The sequence below is a fragment of the Carcharhinus amblyrhynchos genome, chromosome 5, assembly GCF_965287045.1.
Source record: "Carcharhinus amblyrhynchos chromosome 5, sCarAmb.v2.hapA, whole genome shotgun sequence".
NCBI lineage: Eukaryota > Metazoa > Chordata > Chondrichthyes > Carcharhiniformes > Carcharhinidae > Carcharhinus > Carcharhinus amblyrhynchos.
In genome coordinates this window covers 94345373-94371724 of record NC_137328.1, presented here as the reverse complement: position 1 = coordinate 94371724, position 26352 = coordinate 94345373, and the positions used below count along the sequence as shown (strand labels likewise).

Below are 26352 nucleotides of genomic sequence, written 5' to 3'. Positions count from 1 at the left end.
GGGTTAAGGAGAAGCAAAATAGACTTACTGGCTCACTTCTAAAGAGACTGCAGTAATAGAGGAACCTAGGGGTTCATATGCAAGATCTTTGATGGTGGCAGGAAATATTGAGAGAGTATTAGTAAAGTTAGAGAGTATTAGTGGGGCAATACGGTGGCGCAGTGGTTAGCACTGCTGCTTCACAGCGCCAAGGACCTGGTTCGATTCTAGCCTTGGGTGACTGTCTGTGTGGAGTTTGCACATTCTCCCCATGTCTGAGTGGGTTTCCTCCAGGTTCTCCGGTTTCCTCCCACAGTCCGAAAGACGTGCTGGTTAGGTGCATTGTCCATGCTAAATTCTCCTCAGTGGAACTCAACAGGCGCGATTGTGGCGATTAGGGGATTTTCACAGTAACTTCATTGCAGTGTTAATGTAAAACTACTTGTGACACTAATAAACTTTATGTTTAAAGGAAGTATTGGGGATCTTAGACTTCATAAATACAAAAAAAAGGGAAGTTATGCTGAACCTTTTAAAAAGCTGTGGTTAGACCATAATTAGGGTTTTGCATCCAGTTCTGGTGGTCACCATGTTTTAGGAAGATTGCAGAGGAGATTTATCAGAATGGTTTCAGTGATGAGTGACTGGTCGGTGAGTACTGTGTTCGTTTATTTTAAATGCCATGGGTTGACATGGAGGGAATGAGTTGTCATTGGGGGTGGGTGAAGGGGTATCAGTCAGTACGAAGGGTCATGGGGGCAGTTGGAGGGACATAGTTTGGTCTGCAAAGTCTCCCCAGCTTGATAAAAATCCAGCACAGTATCTGGAAAACTTTGATCAGATCACTTTTTTGAAATTCAAGGGAATATCTATTTTGTGTAACCTCCCCTTGGAGTTTAGCTGTAGTTTTGGAAAATCTACGCTGCACTCGCTCCAAGGCCAGTGAGTTCTTCTTAACATGTGGTGCCTGGAACTGTTCATTCTACTGCTAGGCTTTGTGTAGCTGTGACATGATCTCCACCCTTTTATACTTTGATGTTATAGTTATAAAGACCAGCATTCCATTAACCTTCTTGATTATTGTTTGACCCTGCTCATGATATCGATATGTTCTATACACTTGGACACCCAAGTCTCTTTGAACATAAGAACATAAGAACATAAGAAATAGGAGCAGGAGTAGGCCATCCAGCCCTTCGAGCCTGCCCCGCCATTCAATAAGATCATGGCTGATCTGTCGCTGCTCAGTTCCACTTTCCCGCCCTCTCCCCATAACCCTTAATCCCCTCTCCTATCAAAAACCCATCAACCCGCGTCTTAAAAATATTTAGCGAGGCAGCCTCGACCACTTCAACGGGCAGAGAATTCCAGAGATTCACCACCCTTTGAGTGAAGAAGTTCCTCCTCAACTCCGTTCTAAACCGCCCCCCTTTTATCTTGAGGCTGTGCCCCCTAGTCCTACTGTTTTCACTATTTTCACCATTTAGAAAACACTCTGATCTATTCTTTGCAGGTCCAAAGTGAATGGCCTTGCATTGCCTAGATGAAAATTAATTTGCCACAATTTTGCTCATTCACTTAATCTATCACCATCTCTTTGTAATTTTATGCTTTTGTCTACATAGCTTAAAATGCCTCCTATCTTTGATAAATTTGGATATATGGCTTTCTTTCAGCCACACTCTGCACCACAATGCTCCCACATCAGTCACTTTTTGGAGAGTTGGGAGGTTTGGGGTGGGTGGGGGTGGGGGGAGTGTGGTTTGCCTAAATGTGCCTGGTTTCTGAGCGTTCAGGTGCCGTTTTGCAAAAGCACCCCAATCTCAGAATGCGCTGGGAGACCCTCTCCCTTTGCCTTCAATTCCTTCAGCTTCAAGTTAAGCTAACAGTCTCTGATGGGGAATTTATGAAATGCCTTCTGAAACTCCCCTTTCCATTACATAAGTCATCTCTTCAAAATAATCGAATCAGGTTTATCAGGCACGACCCACCTTTTACAAATCCATGCTCTCTCTCTCTAACCAACTGAATATTTTGAAGGTGCTCAGTTACTCCATCCTTATTCTCATAATTTCCTAGCAACAGAAGTTGGGCTATATGGTCTATAATTCCCTGGTTTCACATACTGTTAAGCTGGTCATAGAATGCAAAAGTTGTTAAGAATCTCTTAGCATATTCAAAGGGGGCATCATTCCTGCTGATTGAATAATACACTTACCAAAACAATGTGGCACTGAGGCTTGTGGATGATGAAAGTTGCAGGTTCAATTCCTGTTTCCTGATGAATTAACAGACTTTCCATGAGATGATTGTAGGGGGTGGCCTCAAAGAGTTAAAATAAGTCAACCAAGGTTCTTGCTCCAACTTGGTACCTGATGGTTACTGTTGAAATGTACTGTGTTGGCAGCTGAAACAGCGTTGGCTGTGATACCTCAGTGGAGCATGCTAATACTTGAGCAGTTATTTGTAAGCTATCTTCTCTTGAGACAGTAGACTCTGCTCACCTTATTTAATTGACTATTAACTTTAAAAAAAATCATACTCCTATCATTTGGGGATTTTATCTGTTCTTTCCAGTATTAGATTTGTGATAAAAGAAAGATGTTGGGGGGATTTTATGACCGTGCTTACCTCAAGACCAGAAAACCCTGCCTGAGGTCAGCAGACTTTTCCATAGTCCTCTCCTCGCCTGCTCCGATTCCCCTGGCAGGTGGAACAGGAAATTTCGCCCTGTTGCATTCAAATGGCACCTTTCACGGCCTCACAATATTCTGACATGCTTCCATGTTACAATCCCAGCTGATGTTAATTCAGGACAGATTCCAGGGTGAAACCTGCCTTGATAAGCCCTAACTCTTTTTTTTATAGAAACAGTTTGTTACTGAACAAATTCAGAAGTGTTTACTAATGAACTTTTAACATAAAGAATAAATCATTTATTAAACAAGGAATCATAGAATCATACAGTGCAGATGGAGGCCATTTGGCCCTTCGAGTCTGCACCAACCACAATCCCACCCAAGTCCTATCCCCATATCTCCACGCATTTACACTAGCTAGTCCCCCTGACACTAAGGGGCAATTTAGCATGGCCAACCCACCTAACCTACACATCTTTGGACTGTAGGAGGAAACCAAACCACCCAGAGGAAACCCATGCAGACACAGGGAGGACATGCAAACTCTACACAGACAGTGACCCGAGGCAGGACTTGAACCCAGATCCCTGGCACTGTAAGGCAGCAGTGCTAACCACTGTACCACTGTTCTGTCCAAAAATGGACTATATCACACCAGACATAAGGTTTGAAAGATTTCAATACAAGTACCTGAAAATAATTCAAACTCATGGTCCTTTTAGTTCAGCGCTATCCTAATGGACACAACAATCCAAATGAAATATTTTGAAGCCCAGTCACTGTTACAATATGGGGAAATGTAGCAACCAATTTGCACACAACAGGAGTCCCCAAACAGCAATGAGATCTTTGACGGGTAACAGGTTGCTTTCTTCATGATGCTCTTCTTTAATAAATAAATGTTGGCCAGAATCTACCATACTTTTCTTCTTTGTGACTTTTTATGGAGAGGGCAGTGGGGCCTCAGTTTAACATCACATTTAACAGTACAATGCAGCACTCCCTCAGTGTTGCACTGGAGCAGTGCTACACAGAAGTGACCGGCTCGATTATACGCACAGGTATCTGCCGGGATTGAGGTGATGACTTTCTGACCTAGAAATGAGTGCTGCCACTGGGCTGCTCGAGAAGCTTATTGTTTATAGATTCCTGTTCCTTTTTGCTGGTCAAATTATAATGCTATCTTTCTGAAATATTTTCTTTCAGCGAAACAATTATGTTCCTTCATGAGATATTTTACCAAGGACTGAAAGCCCGGATAGCTAATTGGCCGACACTGGTGTTAGGTAAGAACTGGTTAATGTAGAAAACGTAGATTGCATTACTTAAATAGATCAGAATATTAAATGAGCCATTAATTTTGGTCGGGCAAATAATCAGTTGCTAAGTGGTGTTAAATATAGTTGAACACAAGCTACAATTTGTTGGTTGGCTCCCTAAAGGAATAGAATTTATTATGCTGTTGCAAAGATTTAAAATTATATTGCCACTGGGGTTAACAGTGCAACGACAACTAACATCAGCCTTGTTGGGTTTTCATTACAAGTTAAATTTATTACCTTTTTTCTTTGGAGATAGGATAAATATTTTCACAGAATATTTATTGTGAGCAGCAATATTCTAGACAAATAATTACACTTGCAAGGATACCGGAATTGATTTGACTTTGTCACATGCAATGTATCCGACCAATATGACTGTAGGAGTATTTAATATAGCACTTGGATGTTAACATGGGACAGAGCATAAGAAGGAAATTATATCTGGGAGGACTGCACACAGAAAACAGATGGGGTTTTGTGGGATCCTGTCTGATTTTCCTTTCTGTGTTCTGTTCAGGGCAATACCCAGATATTAAAGATGAAAATCTACCATCACAATTATTAGATGCCACACTGTCAGTCACAACAGCTTCACACAACAGTTCACTTTGAAACAGAAAAGAATGTAGCCTCTTTTAGAATTTAATATGACATCTGTAATGCCTGTGTCCCTCGACATTGTATGGTGTTATTCACTTACAATCCATCAGTGTCTTTTTCAGCTTAGATCAAAGAAAGATAAATGTTATAGATGACACAAAACAGATGACAAACAAAACACTTGCTGCCAGCAGAATAATTGATAAGTGCAACTAAGTAAACTTGCGATGGCACTGCTGTGGCAGACGGATGTAACATATTCTTCCTGCTCAAATGCTCTAATCCAAATCAAGAAAATAAAGAACTTCCTATCTAAATTGCAGGGTATCAGCTTTAGTGAGCAAACTCGGTTTGTAGCCATTGTGCCCACTCTGTGGATTTATTGGTATGTTTTGAGGAGGAATGTTCCAGCTGTCTAGGAATTTCATCCACCAAGAATTCATCTAAGAACCTTAGCTCACACTGAGTGCTATTTTCTGGTGGTTAATTTAAATCCTGGTGTAACATGTGCCCTAATTTTCCAATGCACTTGTCCAGATGGACAATATTCTTGGTAATAGAATTTTGGAGACTAACCCCTGTGAAATATTAACCATATATTCTATAAATCCTTTCTTAGTTCATCTCATCAATATTCAGAAATGACTCAGTTGTTGCAGCAGTTGTTTCTGGATGTCTGCCCCTTCCTACAAGCTTGTTGACATTAGAGGTTTGAGGGTAGGGGTCACTGAGATTAGGAATTCGTATAGCTGCTTTCTATCAGGACTTGCCGTTACATTGGCAGAGGTACACTTTGTCTCATCAGTTCCACAGCGACAGAAAAAAAGAGAGCCCACTTGGGAACCAGGCTGCAGTCAGGGCTTAGACCCTTGAAACCTGAAAGGATTTTCCTTCACATGTGACCCCTAACTTAGGGCGACTGGGGCAGTGATTGCTACTTTTCAGGAGTGGCCAGAGGAGGCAGTGAGAGTACCTGATACCTTTCCCAGTTCAGTAAATATTGGACCTCCTCAGTGCAAGCTGCTGCAGATTTGTCCCCAATCCACCAAACACCTGCTTTTAAAGCACCTCCCACTGATCTCACAACTTTAGAGTGATAGAAATCATTGATGGTTGCTCTCCTTGTGTCCTTGCTGGGTGTTCCAGGCTTCTTTCACTCACATTTTACAAAAGTACTTTCTGATGTCCCCTAACTGCCTTTCAGCTTCCAATCTCTCACTGTCGCTATCTCTATCACAATTAATTTCACTTTCTAGCTATCTTTTCAGCTTCTAGACAGCACAGTGCTTAGCATTGCTCCCTCACAGCCCCAGACACCTGGTTCAATTCCAGTCTTGGGTCACTGTTTGTGTGGAGTTTGCACATGGTCCCTGTGTCTGTGTGGGCTTCCTGCGGGTGCTCCAGTTTCCTCCCACAGTCCAATGACATGCAGGTTACTGGATTAGCCATGCTAAATTGCCCCTTATTGTCCCAAAATTACATGGATTAGGTTTGGTAAATGTGTGGGATTACAGGGATAGAGTGTGGAAGAGGGCCTGGGTAAAATACTCTGTCAAATCATGTGTAAGTGCAGACTCAATGGGCCAAATGGCCTCTCCTGCACTGTAGGAATTCTATGATTCTATTGATACTTTTTAAAATGAGTACTCTTAAATATTTATTTCTCTTCTAAACACACCTTTCTACATAATTTTCCTTGTGTTGAAATCAAGGTTGATTAGTCACAGTTTGTACTCATTCTAGTTGGAGAACCAGGGAACAGCTCACACTTACTTCCCTCAGTTTTCATCCTCTTTGAGCCTTTAAGACACAAACCTTGAGTCTTATAACCACTGTTTCAGCTCTGTCCGTTTTTTTTCAGCCTTGGTGGTGCCCTTAGTGTGGATCTTGACTATCTTCCAGATTAACACTAACATTTAGAAATGTGTCTCTCAGTTACAGTCACTCACTGATTGGTGTTCCTTCAGGCTAACACTGACATCACTAATCGGCAAAGTGTTGGATTTTGATGTGCGTATTGTGGAGATTATGATGCACAACAAAAGCATTAGTGAATGTTCGAATAGGCTGTAATAACTGTGTTGATATATTCATGATGTGTTTTATACACTTTCACAAAAGGTCAAGTTTACATGCTGGCTACTGAATTCTGTCGAGTAGGAGTGACCCTGTACTAATTACAGTCTGCTACTTCAGGCTCATTTTCAGAAGGAGCCCTTGTAAAAATGAAATGGCCAAATTTCCTGCTGCCGTGTGATTTTCTGCTTCATTATTTTAGTGGAAAAATAATCATCGGCTGCTGAATGTAGAAGCAGATTCTATTGTTCCTAAGGCATATGGGGCTAGAGAATTTGCAAGTGCTAATGTAGCCAGGGCATCTGTGGAATTATGGTTCTAGGGGCTGGGCAAAGTGAATTAAAAAAAGGTTTGTTGAGTTGAGAGGAACTTAGCTGAGTAATATAGAGGGAAAGTGAATGACATGCTCTATGAGGACAGTTCTGCGTGTGTGTAATGATTTTAATCAGGCAATTGAGGTTGGCCTGCTGGAATATGAACTCCCTGATTATGGGCCTAATTAATGGTCCAATCAGGGAGCCCCAGGCTCTGTATTTAAACAGGAGTGTCAGTTCCTCTGGCACTCTTGATGTAGACTGTACACTGAGAGTGCTCTGTATGGTGTGTTGGATCTTGTAAGTAAAGGAATTCTGGTGAAGGGATTTCCATCTCTGAGGACTTATTACAGTGTGCACCTTGAGAAGGAGATGCAGTGCAGAGTTGTTGAGAGCAGTGGAGTGAGGATCGCCCCAGGAGAGGTGAGACGATCACAGTCAGAAATAGTTGGGTGCTGGAGACGTGATCCGTAGGGAGATAGGAGAAGCCATTAGGGAGTTCATGACTGACCTCAGCACAATATGAGTTCCTTCTTCTACGATACAGCACTGACCCCTCTTTCTCAACAGATTTGTTGGTCATGTCAGAGTTAGAACTAAGGGAATGGAGTTGAAGCTTTGAAGTGAGATAAAGGGGAATGAGTAAGGAGACTGGAGAAAATGAACTGGAGGTCTTGAGGCGCAATGGGTAGCATCCTGCCTCTGAGCCAGAAGGTTCAGGTCTGAGTCCCAACCCAGGTATCGATGATCAAGGAAGGTGCATTCGTAAGGTGGTCAAACAGGTTGAGTGTACACTTGGCTAGTGGTAAGAGTGGGAGTGACTCCTGGTCAGTCATGCTTGATGTGGAGTGGCTCCCAGAACAAAGAATAGTACAGCACAGGAACAGGTCCTTCTGCCCACCAAGTCTGTGCCGACACAGATGCCTCTCTAATCTAATACTTTATTGCCTCTACATGGTCCATATCCCTCTATTCCCTGCCTACTCATGCATCTATCCAGATGCCTCTTGTACATTGTTACAGAATCTGCTTCCACCACCTCCTCCAGCAGCACATTCCAGGCATTACCGCCCTCTGTGTGAAAATCTTGTCCCTTACATCTCTTTAAAACTCTCTCCCTTTCACTTTCAAACTATGCCCCTGATAATTGACCCTCCAACCCTGGGGAAAAGATTCTGACTCTCCACTCTATTCAAGCCTGTCATAATCTTGTAAACCTTTATCAGGTCCTCCCTTATCTTCTGATGCTTCAATGAAAATAATCCAAGTTTGTTCAACTTTTCTTCATAGTCCATATCCTCAAAACCAGGCAACATCCTGTTAAGTCTCTTCTGCACCCTTTCCAACACATCAACATCCTTCTGGTAGTGTGGTGACCAGAATTGTACACAATACTCCAAATGCAGCCTAACCAAAGTCTTATACAGCTGCAACATGATTTTCCAATTCCTATATTCAACATCCCAACTGATGAAGGTCAGCATGCCACATGTCTTCTTGACCACCTAGTCCACCTCAGTTGCCATCTTCAGGGAACTCTAGATCCCTCTGTATGCAAATATTTCTAAGGCATGTATACGATATACTTTCCTTCTGCAGTAGACCTTCCAAATTGCGTCACTTATTTGTCCGGGCTACATTCCATCTGCCATCTTTCGGCTCAGATTTCCAGCTGATTTATATCCTGCTGTATCCTCTGACAATCCTCCTCACTATCCACTAGTCCCCCAATTTTTGTATCATCTGCAAATTTACTAATCAGACCACCTATATTTTCCCCCAAATCATTTACATATATTATAAGCAATAGAAGTCCCAGCACTGATCCTTGTGGAATAGAGCTTGTCACAGACCTCCAGTTAGAAAAATACCCTTCCAATGCTGCTGCCTACTATCTATGGCCAAGCCAGTTTTGTATCCATCTTACCAGCTGTCTTCGGATCCCATAAGACTTCACCTTATGTATCAGCCTGCCATGAGGAACCTTATCAAAGGCTTACTAAAGTCCATGTATACAACATTCATGCCCTCCCTTGGTCAATTCTTCTTGTCATTTCCTCAAAGAATTCAATCAAGTTTGTGAGACACAACCTCTCCTTCTATGCTGCCTATCGCTAATAAGCCTATTCTCTTCCAGATGTGAGTATATCCTGTCCCTAAGAATCTTCTCCAATAATTTCCCCATCGCTGATGTAAGGCTCACAACCCTTTAATTTCCCAGATTGTCTCGAGGAACAATGTTAGCTACTCTCCAATCCTCTGATACCTTGCCTGTGGCTAAAGAGGATATGAAGATTTTGGCTAAGGCTTCAGCAATTTCTTCCTTAGCCTCTCTCAGCATTCTGGGATAGATCCTATCTGACCCTGGGGACTTGTCCACCTTAATGTTTTTCAAAACCGCCAATGCTTCCTCCCTTTTTATCTCACCATGTCTTAGAATGTCAGCCTCCGAATGTCTCCTTCTGCATTGTATCATACTATAGGGGATAGGTCCCTCTAACTGGTCTTGTTACTCTATCAGGACAAAATGGACAGGATTCCTTCTGATGCACTGCAAAAGAAAATTTAGATGTTTCCAGGAAGCCAAGAGTTAATGTTATATTTTTGCTGCTCTGCACAAAGTCACAACATTCTTTTAGGCAGGATTTATGACATCCTGTTTGCTGATTAGAAGCTGTGGTGTTAATCAGGTACGGAATCCATTTCCTTTATAACAAAAAAAACTGTGAGGTTCCTCGAAAGAACAAAACGACAGCAGGTTTAGTTTAAATGAAAGCTGAACCACTTAGGAAATCACATCTCTATGAAGTATTTCAGACAGACTAGGATATAAGTAAGTATTCTCTAGTGGTTACAGAGTTAGAAAATATTAAGATTGTGCAGATCATCCTGTTTCTATGGATACCGAGTAACGTTGCTCCTGCAGTCGCCATTATAAGTGTGCCAAACAGTCGCTGTGATTAAATTTGTTGACTTTGTTTCTCTTTTTTCAGCGGACTTGTTTGACATTTTATTACCAATGCTGAATATTTATCAAGAGTTTGTCAGGAACCACCAGTACAGCCTGCAGGTATTAGCAAACTGTAAGCAAAACAGGGATTTCGACAAGCTGCTGAAACAATATGAGTCAAATCCAGCATGTGAGGGGCGGATGCTGGAGACCTTCCTTACATATCCCATGTTTCAGGTAAAATTTCACTTGGGGTAACCTATCAGTTACACATATAGCCATGTAGGGTGTCAAATGTGGGCCACTGGATTGCAAGACTCCATTAAGGCCGGTACTTGACTCATTGCTTTTACCGTGTGACAAAATTTGACCAACTTAATAAAATGTAGGGGGTTCATTTGTTGAAGATGATCATCATGATGCCTCATTAGCATACTATCTTTTCCTATGCAATAAGTGAAGACTGTTTTTGTTTCCATTAGTGACATTATCATTCATTGCAGTATTATTCATAGAATCCCTACAGTGCAGAAAGAGGCCAGTCGGTCTATCAAGTCTGTACCGACCACAATCCCACCCAGGCCCTATTCCCATAACTCCATACATTTACCTTGCTAATCTCCCTAACACTAAGGGTCAATTTAGCATGGCCAATCAACCTGACCCGCACATCTTTGGAGTGTGGGAAGAAACCAGAGCATCCGGAGGAAATCCACGCAAACACGGGGCTAACGTGCAAACTTCACACAATCACCCAAGGCTAGAATTGAACCCGGGTCTCTGGCGCTGAGGCAGCAGTGCTAACCACTGTGTCACTGTGCTGCTCCACTCCAAAAACCCAACTTTCCAATGTACTATCATTGGCCTCAAAATTACACTGTGCAAAGATTAATTTATCGGTATCAAAATCCTTTTTGTCACAATTTCACCAGTGCAATAAGTGGGTTGGTTGGTATGTTAAGATCATGGAAATAAACCTGATATGAACATATCATGCATTTGTATGCAAATTTTCATACACAGTAGAGGTCATTTCCACCTTCACAACCTCCCATCCATTTAAGGAAACATCCAATTTTCAACTCGTTGATTTCAAAATTGTGTAGTTTCTACCTGAAACGTATGGGCAGTTTGCTCCGCCAGACAATCACCCAGACATTGAAGGTGAAACCTGTCCCCCAGTAATTTCAATATTTTGCACAAGAAATTATGACCGGAGCATCTGATGAAATTATTCCCTTATTTTCTATGTGTATGACTGCCATGATGTAAATGAATACCATATCCACACGCAATGGCCTGGATAGTGTGGGGTGTGGCTGTTCAGTTTTACTGTGGAGTTGCTTGACCATAACGCATTAAGGGCTCGCACTGGCACCACATTTTTAGAACCTGCGGAGTCAAAGAATCTTGTTTGGAGAAGCTAAGCAGAAATGATCACGTGTGCCCAACTTTGTTTTTGATCTTGGTGTGTTGCTCAGGCAAATATAAAACGAATGGCTCATTAGGTGTTACGGTGGCACAGTGGTTAGCACTGCTACCTCACAGCACCAGGGACCTAGACTCAATTGGGTGACTGTGTGGAGTTTGCACATTCTCCTTGTGCCTGTGTGAATGTGCTCCAGTTTCCTCCCACACTCCAAAGATGTGCGAGTTGGGTTGGTTGGCCATGCTAAATTGACTCTAGGGGCTTCTTCTGCACTGTAGGGATTCTATATTGTTGATTATCAAATCATATTTTCTCCTCTTATATTCTGGAGTTGTATTATCAATGGGCAGGACTCCAAAATTTGGGCCCAAACTCAACAACAAAAGGCGCCCAACTCTTGAGTATTTAACCTGTGATATTCTGTGGGGCAGATTGCTGCAAGTGTGCGATGCAAACGGTGCAGCACCATCTACAGGGCAATTGCACAACAGAGCAAGCAACTGTGTGTCTCCTTGACCAATCAGATTGAAATACAGTGCAAGGCCTGAACAAGAAAATGTAAGAGAATGGAAAAAAAAACAAAGAAAACATCTCTAAAAAACTGTAAAAGCACCATTTGCATCACACACTTCCAGCAATCTGCCCCACAGAATATCACAGGTTAAACACACAAGGATTGGGCACCTTTTATTGTCAGGTTTGGGCCCTTATGTTTGGAGTCCTGCCCATTCTTAATACAACTCCGTGTAAGAGGCGAAAATATGGAACCAATAAAATCTGAAGGAATGAGATACTACACTTGTATTAGTTAATTATCAGTATCTGAGAAGTCGGTTGGCAAAAATTGACACATCACACCACTTAAAAAAAGGTCCTTAAATATAAGATGACTTAATTTTCTGTGGTATCTTTGTGTGCAAGAAGAGGGACTTTAGGTGGCACAGTGGTTAGCTGCCTCATAGCGCCAAGGGTGCAGGTTCAATTCCAGCCTCGGGTCACTGTCTGTATATGTCTGGACGTTCTCCCCGTGACTGCGTGGGTTTCCTCCGGATGCTCTAGTTTCCTCTCACAGTCCAAAGATACGTGGGTTAAGTTGATTGGCGATGGTAAATTGACCCTTAGTGTCAGGGGAACTAGCAGGGTAAATATGTGGGGTTATGGGGACAGGGCCTGAGTGGGATTGTTGTTGGTGTAGGCTCAATGGGCCAAATGGCATCCTTCTGCACTGTAGGCTTCTATGATGGCTTCCTCCTGTATTTGAATGGAGAGTGAGGCAGTAATGTGCCATTTTTATAAAACTAAATAAGGAGTGAAGCAATTCTGACATGGATGTCTGTGTTTAATCATGTTTCTGCTGAAGGTGCTAAGGCATTCTCACTTATTAGCTTTTTGTCATTAATTTTTGGTCCATGAATTTACAGCTATCTGTATGGGCCTAACAACAATATTTACATTTTAATTTATCCAGTCATTTATTCCTGGGCTGAATGCACTTTCCTCCCATGGAGCTTGGTTGTCATCATGTCAGGAGCATGCCTGAGAATTTCTGAAATGGCATTCAAAAGAGTAATAGTTGTGTTCAACATTGATATGGTTGCAAGCGATTTAGTTCATATTCAGATCACCTAAGAAACTAGCATTGACACTGCCTCTGGGACTAACAATATCCAGACAACAAATGGTATTACACACATCAAGTGGAGACGTTGATGGGAATTTGTCACAGAATGCTGTATTAAAGTAAACCATTGGCGCTAAATGCATGATGCCAGCTCCTAGCGGAATCTATGCATGCGTGTTGTTAAGCGCAATTGTATATTTTGTTTCTCACCAACTTTATGTCTTTCTCTGGTGTATAATTTTAGATTCCGCGATATATAATAACATTGCATGAATTGCTGGCGCACACACCACATGAACACGTGGAGAGAAAAAGTCTGGAATTTGCAAAATCGAAACTGGAAAATCTTTCGAGGCAAGTTGGTATTTGTGTGTTTTAAAAACCGTATTTGGAAGATGTATGTGTAAGCACTACATAAGAGGGACCTGACCAATGGGTTCTGAGGATGGAACTGATGTTCAACTAGCAAGCCAGCTCACAGGAGACCAGGTTTAATCTTATTAGCAGTGAACATCAAGCAATAGTGGACCAATTGCCTATTATGTACCCCCACCCAATTTTTGTTTCCATTGAATATAAAGGAAAAACTGACAACTAAGTAATAAGCCATTGACCAACTATCACTCATTTTGCATCTCTGCTTAAATTGAATCTTACCCCCACTGTACCTCTCAGCCAATCCCAATGAAAATGTTGGTGCTCATTAATCATTCCAGTGTTCACTAATTATTTGTGTGTGCCAATTAATTATTCCAGTGTCCTTACTAATTAACTGGCATGTTCATTAAGTATTTGAGTGCTCCCATTAATTGTTCCAGCATGCTTGTTTATGATTCTGGCACGGGAAAATCCAAGGTAGCGGATGGTATAAACAATGGGAAATCCGTTGACAGTCGTGGGAGCTGCTGGTCAATGGTGGACCACACCCACTGCCACAAAACACACCTCGAGGGGGTGGACAACCCACACAAAGGCCCAAACCTTCCAACTAGGTCAGAACTTAGTTGGGGGTTCCAAGGGGAGAACCAGCATCAGGGGGTTTCGGGTGTGGTCATAGACTCATAGAATCCCTACAGGACAGAAGGAGGCCATTCAGCCCATAAAGTCTGTACTGACCACAATCCCACCCAGGCCCTATTCCCATGACCCCACACATTTACTCTGCTAATCCACCTCACAGAAGGGTCAGTTTAACATGGCCAATCAACCTAACCAGCACATCTTTGGACTGGTCAGCATGTGGGGGTTTGCAGGGTTACAAGGGGGAGCAAGTTTTATAGTTACCCAGGAGTTAGATGAGGATTTTTCTGTCTAACATTTCCTGGATAACTATTCAGGTAAGTAAATCAGAACCTGCCAAGCCCATGTAATTATCCAAGATTGCGAAAATTGACCAATGTTTATGGAAAATGGATATGCCCAAATTTTGCACAGGTAGAAAATCTGGCCTTTAACCTCCAGGAACTGAAAAAAAGGATTTTTTTTAATGCAGAATGATTACAAGTGGATGTTACATTTGTTATGCTATAGGCAGCAACATGAAAATTCACCGTGACTCACTGGGATAAAAGTGCAGCATTGAGAAGAACGTGAAAAGGACAAATGTTGCTCCTTTAAATAACTACTGACCACAAAAAAAAGTGTGGGAGCAATCTTTACAATTTCATAATGGATGCAGAAACAAACATAATGAAGGTATTTAAAAGTGCAAAATGCGAGCAACTTTGCTAATGGATAAGTAGGTGAAAGGTTTAAAGTGCAAGTAAGTTGGGAAGCTTGCAGTGACACATTGACCCAAACTCATTCTGTGGCGAGTGAGAAGTCTCTTTGAACAATTGTGAACTGCAGTTTGAACTTGGATCTCAGTTCAGGAACAGGTTCTCATTAACCCACCCATTGTGCCCTTTATTTCTTTGTTTCTGGACCTCTCCTTGGAACTGCTGGTGATATTCGCAGATCTCACAGTTCGCTCGCTACCTGCAGCTGCATCTCACAGTGAAACTGTGACACTTTGACAAGGGTCAGAACCTGTGCACTTCTCAATCAATAAGACCAATCAAAACGAACATGTGCTTGGCTTTTCCGCCCTGGCAGACTTCCCACATGCGCAGGAAATCATCAGAGAGTTCAATGATGATCAGGGCACCTCTGGATCACCCTGGAGCGTTCCTTAATAGAAAGGGTTTCCACTCCATCGATGATCAGCTCATCTGCAACCACCAAAAGATTAATGCTTGTTTGTACGAAAATCTCATGGAGCTGCCAGGATGCCTTCATTCTGCACCAGTCAAGTCTCCCCTGTGAATTTTACATCTCGAAGCAGAGTTAGCAGATAGCTCTTTGGTGACAAGGGCTACCCTCTGAAGATATGGCTGATGACCCTTGTCAGAAGTTCAGGCAATGATGCCAGTGAAAGGTACAGGAGAAGCCACCTCGGTACGAGAGCTGTGGAATGCAGCGAGCAGTGGGGATGCTGAAGATGTGCTTTAGGTACCTGGACCGATCTGGGGACACCCTTCAGTATGTACCAATCAGGTTACCCAGATTGGTAGTGGTCTGCACAACATTGTGCAGCATCAAGGACTGGAGTTCCAAGAGGAGGAAGGTGCTGAATGCTCTGTCTGGAGAAGGAGCAACAGCAGGAGAGTGCAACATGGCCACTGTGCACACAACCAATACACACAGCTGCCTGGTATGCCCACCTGGCAAAGTTCACTTAAAGCAGTGCAGCCACTGTCAGACTAGCTCTGAAACACTTTGTCCTATCAGCCTCTAGCACAACCATTCCTATCAGAGGCTTCCATTGCTTGTTTTTAATTCCTGTCTGACCATTCATCAAAACATCATTCATGGTTAAGGATCTCCACATCATTCTTCAAAAGACAGAAGACCACTTTCCAGGCAGCAGGCAAATAGATCATACTCAAAATGGAACAAATAACCTTTATGTTACAGAAAAATGGAACAACAGTGTAACAGGTTGTTATATTCCATGTGAATATCCAATTGAAACTACAATTCCTTGCTCATCCTTTTCTGACTTTTCCTACATTGTGCTACCCTGTGCTTTCAACAGAGCTGGAGGCAGGCTGTTCATATCTCTTCCCTGACTGCTAAGTTACTCATGGCCAACCTCCTCTGGATTTTGGATTTGGATCTATGACAGTTCTGCCAAAGTCTGACTAACGTACAGTTTGGAAATGCAGACTTGGCCATCAGAATAGGAGGAAACATATGGGCTCTGCTGGGGTAGAGGCAATGGGTGAGAAGTTGGAATGCTTTGAGCAGAGGCCCAATTATCATGTGCCTTTTCTTCATCTTTCCGCTTATGGACCACCCACATTTCCATACTAGGCAAGATCTAGATAGCACTTTATTACGCATCAGTGAGATGCAAAATAGCCAGCTTATTATCTTATTTTTCATAGGTTTCTGCTTAAGGTGGCATTCTGAATGTGCAGGTCATTGGTGAGGGCTAGCATGCATTCAGTCAACTGTTGGTCCGTCACTCAGCGTAAGTTTCCTACCTTTCAGCGGATGTGGAAATCATTGTGGTGTTCCTCTGGGCATCATAATGAAAACTTGGACCTCCCCTGCCTGTGCGTTCACATCCCACCCTTTCCTTGACCATGACTTACCTGACTGCCTGGGACCATGCGTGTGTGTCTGTGGTGTTGGCCACCAGTTGCGCTTGCCTCACTGCTGGCTATAGGCAAGACTGGAGTATATTAATAAAACACACAATTTGAGATGATCCAGGCCTCAACTTTGCCCCACTTTCAACTCTCAGCCAAGGTTAAAATTGTGGCGAATGAGCCTTAGTAGACAGTAAGCAATTCTTAGGGAAGAGCACTCCTTTATATCAATCCCAGAGTCACTTCAGGATCTGATGCTGTGCACTGTCTCCTCATTAAATCTCCAGAACAGGCAAACAAGAATGAACAGCACATACAATGACTGCTTTTTGAGGGACAATAGGATTTAACACAAACCACATGAGGGCTCTAGAGTTCACAACACCAATTCCTTTAATAAATATCAAGTCAAAGCAAATCTGAATTTTATCTGAGGTCATTTTATTTATAACTTTGCACATTGTCAGAATAAAAGGTGAAACATCAATCATAGCATTGATTCTGAGAGTGATGAGTAATGAACGCTGTTATGTTATGGCCCCTTAGTTATTTATACAGTTTGATTGCAACCACACTTATAATTTCCATTACAGTCCTGAGCATAAGCATCTGTAACTTGGGACATGAGTTGTCCTTTCTTTAATGAATGGTAAGGATTGTTTCAGCATTATCACCAAAACATGCCTCCTTTTTGGAGGGGCACCATGAATAGGAAGCTAAATCAGAAAGCAAAAGAAAGTTAAAGCTAATTGTGCTATCCGTGACATTCACTCAGTCCTTACAGCGACCATCAGTCCCAGAATACCTCAAGCATACAACTGGACCTTGTATGTTCCTCCTCCAGGACCTTCATTTCATAAACAATCAAATTCTGTGTAATGGTAAGAGCAGCAACTACACAGGGGGAATGTATGGTCCCAATAGAGTGGGAAACTTGGCCTGTTGGGTGAATGAGGTGGAATGAGAAATTTTGATTTCCTGATAGTAGGTTGAGATGCAGAGATTAAGCCAATGGTGTGTCAAGCTTCACATCATCCTTTGGTGGATCTGAACTTGTAATACATTTGTATGCCATGAATACTCATCAGCATAACAATTTTTTCAATTACACCGAACATTCCAGACAAGGTCACTGGTACAAGAGATTGTTATGGTACCCAGCTCATGTTCAGCTAAAGTTGGCGTGCACCAATTGCCTTTGTGTAGCTGTGTCTGAGATCAGCAGTTTTTCTTATCAAACTCTATGGCACCAGGGAGGTGAGCAGGAGAATGGCAGCTTGTATGGAGACTCAAGACTGGCAAGGGCGGGTCAGGGAGTGAGTGAGGGTGGTGGTGGGTGTTGAAATGTTGAGAGGCAAGTGCATGGAAGAGTGGAAATCAAATCCAAGGGAGTACAGGGGATGTGGTTGAGGACATGGAGGAGTACAATGGGAATGTCCTGGTTTCCTAGGGAATGAATGACAGGTACAGTCAATCAAGGTTATGAGGTGCCTAAAAAGTGGAGTCAGTGCTGTCTCACAGCACCAGGGACCCAGGTTCGATTCTTGGCTTGGGTCACTGTCCATGCGGAGTTTGCACATTCTCCCTGTGTCTGCATGGGTTTCATCTGCGTGCTCTGGTTTCCTCCCACAGTCCAAAAATGTGCAGGTTGGGTGGATTGGCCATGCTCAATTGACCCTAGTGTCAGGGGGACTAGGCCATGGGGTTATGGGGATAGGGCCTGGGTGGGATTGTGGTTGGTGCAGACTCGATGGGCCAAATAGTTTCTTTCTGCACTGTAGGATTCTATGATTCCATGATTCTCTTTCTTTGTTCTGGCATCAGGCACGGCATGCCAGTGATAAAATTCCACCCTATGTTTAGAAGTTTCGAGGTATCAAAATGTTGTTTCTTAATATGTACAAATTGATTCCCATCTTAGAGTCATAGAGGTTTACAGTATAGAAACAGGCCCTTCAGCCCAACTTGTCCATGCAATCCAGCTTTTACCATTATGCTAGTTTCAATTGCCCACATTTGACCCATATCCCTCTGTACCAATCATACTCATGTAACTATCTAAATGCTTTTTTAAAGACAAAATTGTACTCTCCTCTACTATTACCTCTGGCAGCTCATTCCAGGCATTCACCACCCTTTGTGTGAAAAACTTGCTCCTTGGACCTTTTTATATCTCTTCCCTTTCATCTTAAACCTATGCCCTCTAGTTTTAGACTCCCCTACCTTAGGAAAAAAATTGTTAACTATCTACCTTATCTATCCCTCTCATTATTTTATAGACCTCTGTAAGATCACTCCTAAGCCACTTATGCTCCAGGGAAGAAAAAAATCCCAGTCTATCAGCCTCTTCTTATAACTGAAACCATCAAGTCCTGGTAGCATTCTAGAAAATCTTTTCTGCACTCTTTCTAGTTTCATACTATCCTTCCTATAATGGAATGGCCAGAACTGTACACAGTTCCAAGTGTGGCCTTACCAATGTCTTGTACAGATTTAACAAGGTGTCCCAGCTCCTGTATTTAATGTTCTGACCAATGAAACCAAGCAAACCGAATGTCTTCTTCACCACTCTGTCCACCTGTGACTCCACTTTCAAGCAGCTATGAATCTGTATTCCAGAAAGAGCATTAGATTCTGCCCATAAAACCTGCAAAGGGATACAGAGAAGTTAAGTGGATAGGCAGAAGTTTGGCAGATGAGTCTAATGTGAGAATATGCGAGGTTATCCATTTTGGTGGAAAGAATAGAAAAGCAAAACATTATTTGAATGGAGAGGTTGTGTAATGCTGCAGTACAGAGCGATCTGGGTGCCCTCATTGATGAATCACCAGAAGTCAGCATGCAGGTACAGTGAATAAATAGGAAATCAAATAGAATATTGGCCTTTATTGCAAGGGGAATGGAGTATAAAAGTGAGAAGAGTCTAGTCAGGATTAGACTCTGTCTATATTGTGGTCAGTATCAATGGGGTATTTGAGGTGCAGTCAACCATGAAGGGAAGTCAAAATAAATACAATTGGCTGGAGGCTGATCGAAAGCCTTTGATCTGACAGCTGAATCTTCGAGGCACAGCAGTTGAGCTTGTTTGAGATCAAAGGCTTCAAGTGCAATGCACAGGGTTTCAATGATTTCTGCTTGCTGGGAAGCCACAGGAACTTCAAATCAAAGCTGTGTGCATCCGTTATGGCTGAGAACACCGCTGGGCAGACTGGAACCCTCCCTGGTGTAACTGACGTCTCCCATCCATCAGAGGACTCCAAAGTGGTGTGATCTCACCTGCAGTTTCTGAAGGAAAATCTCTGCTGCAGAATGGACTGCTGCAATGACTTAAAATCCTGCCAGGTGACCGGGGTCTTGGAGGTTAATCTTCCCTGACCACTTCAGAATTTACACAGCGACGTGCAGAAATTAATCACAGCTCTGCCTGAAATCACTGTGCCAGATCTAGAAGGGGCAGTCCAGCCACAACACCGCCTTCCCAGTGGAAAGTGCTGAGGTCAACCTTATACCCCGGTGTGAGCCTACCCAACCCCTAGGACCCTTAAGGGAGGATCTGAGGAGGAAGGGAGGCTGAGCTGGAGGCCAGAGTGGGTAGGGAGCCTGAGTGGAGGCTGTTTGGGGAAAGGAGGGGGTGCTGAGTGGGGATCATATGGGAGGGGTGCTGAGTCTGGGAGTCAGAGGGGGAGGAATGCTGAGCAGGGGGTCTGAGTGGGAGGGGGGCTGAGTGGGGGATCCTGTCAGACAAACTTCATGTCTGCGTGGCATGGGGGTGGTGGATGCCACTCATTGCTGAGGGGTTGGTGGTGCTTCCTCGATCCTTGGGGGAGGCATGGCCTTGTGGTATTATTGCTAGACTATTAATCCAGAAACTTAACTAATGTTCTGGGGACCTGGGTCAAGTCCCACCAGGTCAGCTGGTAGAATTTGAATTCAATAAAAAATATCTGGTATTAGGAATCTACTGATGACCATGAAACCATTGACGATTGTTGGAAAAACCCAGCTAGTTCCCTAATGCCCTTTAGGGAAGAAAATCTACTGTCTTAACCTGGTCTGGCCTACATGTGACTCCAGATCCATAGTAATGTGGGCATGTAGGGGATTTTCACAGTAACTTCATTACAAAATTAGTGTAAGCTCAAACAATGTGGTTGACTCTCAACTACCCTCTGAAGTGGCCTCGCAAGCTACTCAGTTGTATCAGCAATTCAAGAAGGCAGTTCACCACTCAAGGGCTCAAGGGCAACTAAGGATGCACAATAAATACTGGCCAGCCAGAGACACCAATGTCCCACAAATGAATAAAAAAACCACACACCAAAGCTGGTCTGCTGCAAATCCATCTGGGGAACTGTGTGAATAGCAAGGGTATTTGACTCAGGCAAGCCTGCTAATTGTATTTAAATTGATGTGTTTGAATATTAAGAGGTTTCGCCCTTGCTCTGGCAAGGAACCTAATTGGCACTGGCAACATGGCCTGGGGGAGTCGTGCTGGCTTTGGCAATTGGCGCAAAATCCGCTTTCCTGCTGATTCCTGATTCTACAGGCTATTGCAATTTGTGATTGGAACAAACTAACCTGGAGAATTTGTTTTTGTTTTGGGAAAATTCCACATGAAAAGTTGTGAAAAGGAGCAGTTCAGCATCTGCTTATGGGCTCCATCTTGTAGGGTACTGAACAAAGAACAGTACAGAATAGGAACAGGCGTTTTGGCCCTCCAAGCCTGCACCGATCATGATGCTGATCTAAACTAAAACCACATGCAATTACGTGTTCTTCCATTGTCATCCTATTCATGTATCCATTTAGGTTCTCTCAACATCTTCCCAGGCAGCGCATTCCAGACATTCATGACCTTCTGTGTAAAAAAAAAACTTGCCTTGCATATCTCCTCTAAACTTTTCCCCACGCACCTTAAACCAATGCCCCCTAGTACTTGACTTTTCTACCCTAGGAAAGAGCATCTGCCGATCCACTCTGTCCATGCCACTCATAATCTTGTAAGTAGCATGGACAGAGTGGATAGTCACATCCATTGGCTGGAATAATCTGTCTGAAACCAGTTGCTCATTGGTGATTATTATGGAAATGTTGAAATTACATATTCAATGCCTACAGAATACAGACAGAGGAAAACTGAATGAATGCTCATCCTATCTTATTAGAGAACAGAATGCAATGTAAGAGACTATACTGGTACCATTTAAGGCATTGTCAAAGGCTCATCTGAAGCATTATCAACCATTTTCATCATCAAGTCATAGGAAGGATGTCATTATCCTCCAGATAGAACAGAGGAAATGACCGGATCATTCCAGTTATTAGGGATTTAAGTGAAAATGCTCTTTTTTTCAAATCCATGCGCGACATATGGGTATTAACTAGTAAAGTTGATCTTTATTTGTAATCCCTATTTCCACTGACACAGCTAAACTATTTATGTATTTGACAGTATAGTTCTTTATCTTCATGTGCTGTCATTCCTACTGTATCCAGATGAACTAGAAATAAGTAACATGGCCATACGTTGACTATCTCCTATTCTGAAGTTGCTATTGGAGTGAACTTTAGTGGGCCTATACTGCTCGGCTACGGCGTTCTGTAATATAAGGGAACAGTGGTGTGCATAATTTGAATTTTCAGTCATTATTTCAGCCACTTCAGTTAATTGCCTAAATCAAAAGATGTAATTATTTAGGTTGTGGAAACCCATTTACAGATAGGGTTTATTTGTATACTGAGGACTGACAGTGACAGAGACATAAGAACAATTTACACATGCAGCTGGGATAAAATTGTGGTGTGACATTAGGGAATGAATGTTTTTATATGGGTTATTGTCTTTCTTAAAATAAGGGATAAATGAACTTCATTTAAATGTGTTAAGCATCGTTGCATTCATGACAAAGCACTTAATTATACCCCTGTAGTGTTCCACAATGGGCCTCAATGCTGGATAGATCACTGCATTTGGCAAAAGTCCTCCCTCACCTTTTGGCTCAGATCAAGCCCAAGGTGGGGTGCAGTGCTTTATCTTGTCAGCATGGATCTTGTTTGTCTCTCTTGTGGAGACCTTGAATTGGAATTTAAAATATGGTTTTTAGAGTAAGCAAGGAATGGATTTGAGCTTCCTGGTCCACTCTGAACATTGGCTTTGTAACTTTAAAAATGGAGTAGAAAAATAAAAAAGCTGTTTGGCAAATGCCATGTTAGCCTGGGGGTAAAATTTGTCTTTGACTGCAGTGCAAAATGGATGACAGCAAATGGGCAGCCCATTTTCCACCCTATATGATTTTTGATTCCATTGAAATCAGTTCCCTATTGTCCACCTGTTGCTACCACTGATACCAGTTTCACCTTCATGTTGGCTGGAATTCTCCAACCTTTTATACATATATAAAGAGCAAGAGGGTAGCCAGGGAGAGGTTTGGCCCAATCAAGAACAAGGGAGGGAATCTATGTGTGGAGCCAGAGGAAATGGGCGAGGTATTAAATGAGTACTTTGCGTCAGTATTCACCAAAGAGAAGGACTTGATGGATGGCGAGTCTGGGAAAGGATGTGTAGATAGTTTGAGTCATGTTGAGATCAAAAAGGTGGAGGTATTGGTGTTCTTGAGGAACATTAAGGTAAACAAGTCCCCAGGTCCTGTTGGGATATACCCCAGAATACTGAGACAATGGAGGAAATTGCTGGAGCCTTGAGAGAAACCTTTGTATCCTCATTGGCTACAGGGAAGGTCCCAGAGGATTGGAGAATAGCCAATGTTGCTCCTTTGTTTAACAAGGGTAGCAAGAATAATCCAGGTAATTACAGGCTGGTAAGCCTTACATCAGTGGTAGGGAATTATTGGAGAGGAATCTTTGAGGCAGGATTTATTCCCACTTAGAAGTAAGTGGACGTATTAGTATTATTAGGCGATATGGTTTTGTGAAGGGGGGGTTGTGTCTCACGAACTTGATTGAGTTTTTCAAGGAAGTGACGAAGATGATTGATGAGGGGAAGGCAGTGGATGTTGTCTACATGGACTTCAGTAAGGCCTTTGACAAGGTCCCTCATGATAGACTGCTGCAGAAGGTGAAGTCGCATGGGATCAAAGGTGAGCTGGCAAGGTGGATACAAAACTGGTTCGGTCAAAGAATGATGTGGAAATGCCAGCATTGGACTGGGGTAAACACAGTAAGAAGTCTCACAACACCAGGTTAAAGTCCAACAGGTTTATTTGGTAGCAAATGCACTAGCTTTCGGGGCTCTGCCCCTTCGTAAGGCCCCACTCACCTGACGAAGGGACAGAGCCCCAAAAGCTAGCGCGTTTGCTGCCAAATAAACCTGTTGGACTTTAACCTGGTGTTGTGGGACTTTTTACTTGGTCAAAGAAGACAGAGGGTAGCAATGGAAGAGTGCATTTCTGAATGGGGGGCTGTGACAAGTGGTGTCACTCAGGGATCAATGCTGGGACCTTTGCTGTTTATAATATATAAATGATTTGGAGGAAAATGTGACTGGTTTGATTAGGGATTGTGGATGACACAAAGGTTGGTAGATTTGCAGATAGCGATGAGGGCCCTCAGAGGATACAGCAGGATATGGATCAGTTGGAGACTTGGGCGAAGAGATGGCAGATGGAGTTTAATCTGGACAAATGTGTGGTAATGCATTTTGGAAGGTCTAATACAGATAGGAAATGTACAGTAAATGGCAGAACCCTAAAGAGTATTGATAGGCAGAGGGATCTGGTATACAGGTACACAGGTCATTGAAAGTGGCCACGCAGATGGAGAAGGTAGTCAAGAAGGCATATGGCATGCTTGCCTTCATCGGCTGGGGCATTGAGTTTAAAAATTGGCAAGTCATGTTACAGCTTTATAGAAGCTTTGTTAGGCCGCACTTGGAATATAATGTTCAATTCTGGTTGCCACACTACCAGAAGGATGTGGAGGCTTTGGAGAGGGTACAGAAAAGATTTACCAGGATGTTGCCTGGCATGGAGAGCATTAGCTATGAGGAGAGGTTGGAGAAACTTGGTTTGTTCTCACTGGAACAACGGAGGTTGAGGGGTGACCTGATAGAACTCTACAAGATTGTGAGAGGCATGGACAGAGTGGATAGTCAGAAGCTTTTCCTCAAGGTGGAAGAGTCAATTATGAGGGGGCGCAGATTTGGAGTGCGAGGGCAAGGTTTAAAAGAGTTATACGAGGCAGATTTTTTATACAGAGAGTAGTGAGTGCCTGGAATTTGTTGCCGGGGGAGACAGTGGAAATGGATAAGGCAATGACTTTTAAGGGTTGTCTTGACAAATACATGAATAGGATGGGAAGAGAGGGATATGGTCCCTGGAAGGGTAGGGGGTTTCAGATAAGTCAGGCAGCATGGTCGGTGCAGACTTGCAGGGCCGAAGAGCCTGTTCCTGTGCTATAATTTTTTTTGTTCTTTAACCCTGCCTGTGGTTGGGATACTCCAGTCCTGCAGCAGTGGATGAGATCTGGCTGAACGCCAAATTCTTCATTCTCACTGGCAGCGAGAAAGAGATCAGAGAATCCCGCTCATTTTGTTAAACATCAGAGTGAAATGGGATAAATTGCATTAACAAAAATTGTTTTACTCCTTTATTTTTTTTCCAACTTCTATAATACTGACACAGGGCACCTGCAGCATGGTGCTGCGAGTCATTTCTTTCACTCAGAATAGCTAAGGATGTGATCATTAAATAAAATGGAATTATGAAACTGATCTGAAGTCATTAAGTTGGTAGTTGAATAGGTGATGAAGCATTATCCAGTTATTATTATTAGAGTGGTGTTGAAGTTACTGCCAGAGTTTAATAATTACAGACACAGCATACTTTATAATAATGAAGTGCACTCAGGAAGAAGTCTCATCCCTTGCTAAATAACCTTAGCCCATATTAATTCACCATGTGTGTGTATACAGCTAATTACAATGATTTCCGATGACTTATTTTGCTGTATAACAAGAACAATTATACGCTGTGGATTGTATCATGTCTAATGACTGTATTGTTGTGCATATTCAGGGTAATGCATGATGAAGTGAGTGACACAGAAAACATTAGGAAAAATCTCGCAATAGAACGAACGATTGTGGAAGGATGTGACATTTTGTTGGATGCAAGTCAGACATTTGTACGCCAAGGTAAGTGTATTGTATCTATCGCAAGTCAAAGCCTAATACATATTGTACAGTGGCAGCGAACGAAAGGGTCAAATCTGGCCTCAACCACCCATGTCCTTAGTGTGCCAAAGTTGTCTGCATTAGTTGAGCTTTTCAGTTCTGCACCAGGCAGCTGGATGGAGTGCTGAATAGAACTAAGGTGTTAGTTTGAAGACATGGAGGATGAAAAGAAAACTGATAACACATACCTATTTGAATTGTGTTTTGTGGTGGGAAGTAACAGTGGCTGGACTGAAGTCTGTTGTTAATACCACCGATTTCCTCACAAATGTGTCAGGTTTTCTGTATGAATGGTGCGAATGGAGACAATAGATTTAGTAATATTTGCAAGTCCATTTTAAGAGTTACAGTAGATGCTGCTTGATTGTGACAGCATGGGCAGGATTTTACAGCCTCGCTCATCCTGAAATCATAAAAGCTGATTCAAGGTCAACGGACCTTTCCATTGTCTGCTCCTCACTCGCTCCGATTCCCATGGCAGGCGGAACGGTAAAATTCCAGTCAACAGTTAATATGATGCCTACTCACTGAAGTCATCATCAGCTCGTTTTTAAGAATGCTTGCTTGCTTCAACTAAACTAATATCAACAGAAAATG

At 42.7% G+C, this 26352-nt stretch overlaps 1 protein-coding gene across 3 annotated transcripts in view; it reads left to right on the top strand.

Annotated features, from left to right (window-relative positions):
- LOC145343187 (ras-specific guanine nucleotide-releasing factor 2-like) overlaps positions 1-26352 on the top strand; it is a 213633-nt gene that overhangs the window by 110987 nt on the left and 76294 nt on the right. For all 3 annotated transcript variants that reach the window (XM_080189205.1, XM_080189204.1, XM_080189203.1), the window contains exons 6-9: positions 3825-3904; positions 9924-10117; positions 13175-13284; positions 25598-25716. In XM_080189205.1, the coding sequence (XP_080045331.1) occupies positions 3825-3904; positions 9924-10117; positions 13175-13284; positions 25598-25716 (503 nt within the window). The remainder of the gene's footprint in view (positions 1-3824; positions 3905-9923; positions 10118-13174; positions 13285-25597; positions 25717-26352) is intronic.